Raw genomic sequence first — 3737 nt, 5'->3', positions numbered from 1 at the left:
GCAAACGCAACAGCTTGTAACTGTTACTAAACTCGCAACTGTTTATTTCAGTTGCATTCGCAACAGTTTTTTTCAGTTGCAATTCGCAACAGTTTGGTTTTCCACATGTGCCACTCGTGACTGTGGCTGGGCACAATTTAAACTGACTCAGTATTCAACTTATTCAGCTAAAAAACTGACTCGGTATCTCTTATCTTATCCAGCAGACCAAAGACCTCTCATTCTCTTCTCTCTTTCTCTCTCTTTATCTCAGTTTCAAATGAATCGTTCAAATAAAACCCTAAGTTCTTCATCACTAACCCCTAACCCTAGATTTACTTCAAACATATTTAAGGTTTCTGCTGCAGAAAATGAAAGTTAGGGTTTGAGGTGATGTTCTGAGATGAATCGAGGTTTTGCTGCAAGAATTGAGATTTAATGGGTTTGCAGAGAATGGTATTGTTGATTGGATATGTGGAGTTAGAAAGTTAGGGTTGGATTTGAGATTTGAAAGTTAGGGTTTGAGATTTGTGGAGTTCAAAAGTTATGGTTGGATTTGAGATTGAAAGTCAGGGTTTAAGATTGAAAGTTGTGTGGAAAAGATAGAAATTGAAAGTTAGGGTTGGATTTGAGATTCTGAGATTGAATGGATTTGCAGAGATTGAATGGGTTTGCAGAGAATGACGTTGGTGGTTGGATTTGTGGAGTTTGAAGATTCTTTATCTGGCTTGTGCAGATGAAGTCAAGATCATGAAGTGGTGCTGCCATTTGAGAAGTTGATGCTGAGGAATTGAAGATGGCAGTGTTGCTTGGTGTTGGTGCTGCTACTAAGTGGTGGTTGTGCAATGGCTAGGGCCTAATTTAGGAAACAAGGAATGGGAAGATTTAGAAATGCAGGTGGTGGTGGTGTTATTCGGATGGTGTTGATGGAATTTGCAATGGTCGCGGAGGAGTTGGGATGGGGTAACCGCCCTAATTCAGTTAACAAATATGTATTTAATTATGCAGGTGAGGTATTCATCTACCGGTAACACATATATAACAGCTTCTAAAGATGGTGTTGTGAAGATTTGGGATGGGGTAACCGTCCAATGTGTGCGTTCTATGGGTTAGCTGAAGCCACCGGTGCAAGTTTCACCAAGGACCAAAGGTAAGAATCTCTTTAGTATATTGTAGTGTTAAAAGCTGATTAGTTGATTCCTCAAGAACGCAGTTGTTATGAGCGACTAGTCTATTATGCCTCCATATAACTGATCATGTGTCATATCCTACTATATTTAATGAGTAGTTCAATATGTGCTGAAGCGTTTTTGGCTGTATCCTTTATACAAAGCGCTGGCTTTTGCACGCTCTGCGTTTCTTTAAGTGGTTTGAAAATTGGGTGTTTCTGACAGGCTTAAAAATTGTGAAATGGATGCTAATGAAAGGGTACTTCTCTTACTTTTATCTTTATTGCTAAGAACTGTTTTCCTTGATATATCTCAATTAATGGATGTGAGTTGTCTTTTCTTCAATCAAAGTTGAAGAGGTTATTTCCATTTTTTTTACAACTACAGGCCAAGCTTGCTGCTGTAGCAGAAAGACTTGGAAGGGAAGTTCGTGTGTTTGATAGAATGACTACTACTATGTCAGAGAAAGCATCTGTGGATGATACGAGTAAGTGCAATTTTTAATTTTGTTTAGCTACTACCGTTCCTGTATATTTAATATTTATGATTCGATGTAGATAGAGATTTTTGTTTGCAGGATATCCTGCTTAGTTTTAGCTTCTAGTCATCTTTGGATCTACGAATTGACTCTACGTTTTTATGTGTATGCACAGTGTGTTTGACATGTTTATCTGTTGGTCTTGGCAGAGGTGCCAGGCGATGACTTCTACGAGTTCACTGCAGAAGACTACTATCGAACTTTGTCTTCCAAGAAGGATGGTTTATTCACTACTCTTTTACGAAACATGACGATTGAACTTTTGTAGAACCATAATTTCACCAACGTCATGACCATGTTTTTCCAGATATCTCCTCTATGATTATCCTTCTTGTAGTATTGGATCGAGCATACTTATTGTCTAAGTAATTCTTATGCTTTTGACAAGTTACCGTAAAGCAACTTTCCTGATGAGATGGCTGTTAACATTTTTTTACTATTTGCTTGGGAATCTAAACAGATAAAACCATGAAAACTAGGAAACTCCGAGAAGCTGAGCAGACTGCCCGCAGAGCAAGAATAACCAAGGTGATGTAGGCTCCTTGAACTCCTCGTTTATGTGAAAAAGGTTATTTCATGGGTGTGCAACTGACTGACTTGTATTTATTTTTTTAGTCTAACCATTCACCGCACATCTTTTTTCACTAGATTTTTTCTCTCCTGTGGGAAGGACTATGTGGTGAAGCTTTGGGAGGTTGGCACAGAGAGATTAGTCAAATAATACGTTGGAGCTACACACAAATAATTGCGCTTCCAGGTACTTGATTTGCGTAGCCATCTTTGTTTCACGAGTTTAGGATTCATTGTGGTATCTTCATTCTTTCCATTGGATCTGTTCATATTTGCATAGGTTCTCTCATGTTATTATCAGTCAGGATTCAAGCATTAAATTCATTTTATATATCGGGATTAGGATCAGAAGTTTGTCCTGATCTGTGAAGCCTTTTTATATACTGTGTAACCCAAAGGTAGCTATATTTAACAATTGAATTTCACATTGTTTTGGCTATTCTTTTATGATAGTTTCTTTTTGATTTGTTGTTAGTAAACGTGTATGCCCATTTATTAATGATATGTGTCCGCTTCTGGAAAGTATCTGCATATTCCGGTAGTGGTACATCTCTCTTTTTCCATTACGTTCATTAATCCATTTAAAACGCACTATGTGCATGATGAAGGTGACTTGTATATTTCCAAAATCAAACAAATGATGTTGCCAAATGTAATAAATGGTCCGGTGTGACCTGTAATAAGGACATTTTTATGATCGTTACAATTAAGTATTTGTGTCTTAGAATTTTATGGAAAACCCAATGGAATCGGAATGTGATAAAATTCAAACTACATTTTTGTATAAAACTAACTGAACAAGGTTGTGTGGCATATGCATAATCAGGTTCACACCTCAGTATTTATTCTTTATTTTAAGTACTGAACACTCCTAGTGGGGCTTATTACTGAGTTCTTATGTAGATATTTGGTTTTCGGTGTAGGATACTCACAATGTGAGATCTTTATCTTTTCATCCATCAGGGGAATTTATTTTAACAGGTATTTGTATCCATCAAGGGAATTTCTTTGATTGCCTACTTTTTTCTCCTGTCATTTTTTTTCTTCTTATTCTTCTTTGCGTGATGGAGAGTGTTTGTATTGTTGAAGATAAAGTACTCTTTTGGGTGATGAAAGGCTTAAACATAATTGAGTTTATCTACCCTTGTGCAACTATTGTATTATGAAACTCATTGTGGTGCCTGAGAACCGGTTGCATCTGTACTTCAAGAAGAGGCAAGTGGGAGATGATGACAAAGTTGAAGAACGACCTTTCAACTTGACCCTGATGATTATAAAGCAAGATGCAGAATATATGTGGTAAGTTCAGTTTATATGCATATTGAATTTAGATTCATAAGTGTGTTTTTTTAGTTTGATTTCCGCTTGCTTGTAATTTCTGTTACACTTTGCAGGGAGTCTTATTTGCTGGGTTGTTGGTCTGTTGAGACATATGGCTAGTTGTCATTTTTGAACTACTTGTCCCTGACCTCAGTCATATC

General features: G+C 37.1%; 1 protein-coding gene across 1 annotated transcript; it reads left to right on the top strand.

Annotated features, from left to right (window-relative positions):
* The first annotated feature begins 304 nt into the window (after positions 1–304).
* Positions 305–2519, top strand: LOC113301556 (plant UBX domain-containing protein 1-like). The gene is made up of 6 exons (XM_026550328.1): positions 305–1129; positions 1374–1407; positions 1536–1635; positions 1836–2051; positions 2147–2214; positions 2335–2519. Exons 1-4 carry the CDS (start codon positions 1071–1073, stop codon positions 1952–1954), a joined length of 312 nt encoding a protein of 103 aa, XP_026406113.1. The 5' UTR covers positions 305–1070; the 3' UTR covers positions 1955–2051; positions 2147–2214; positions 2335–2519.
* Positions 2520–3737: the final 1218 nt, after the last annotated feature.

Source organism: Papaver somniferum, chromosome 8 (assembly GCF_003573695.1).
Source record: "Papaver somniferum cultivar HN1 chromosome 8, ASM357369v1, whole genome shotgun sequence".
NCBI classification, from domain to species: domain Eukaryota; kingdom Viridiplantae; phylum Streptophyta; class Magnoliopsida; order Ranunculales; family Papaveraceae; genus Papaver; species Papaver somniferum.
The sequence above is the reverse complement of the archived record's forward strand: the minus strand, read 5'-3'. Positions and strand labels throughout refer to the sequence as shown.

Bases quoted from the DNA above. Each gene is read 5' to 3' on its own strand.
- LOC113301556 (XM_026550328.1), top strand. From the start codon at position 1,071: ATGTGTGCGTTCTATGGGTTAGCTGAAGCCACCGGTGCAAGTTTCACC. The intron at 1,408-1,535 runs GTACTTCTCTTA...TTACAACTACAG, and splicing joins AAATGGATGCTAATGAAAGG to GCCAAGCTTGCTGCTGTAGC. The intron at 1,636-1,835 runs GTAAGTGCAATT...TGGTCTTGGCAG, and splicing joins AGCATCTGTGGATGATACGA to AGGTGCCAGGCGATGACTTC.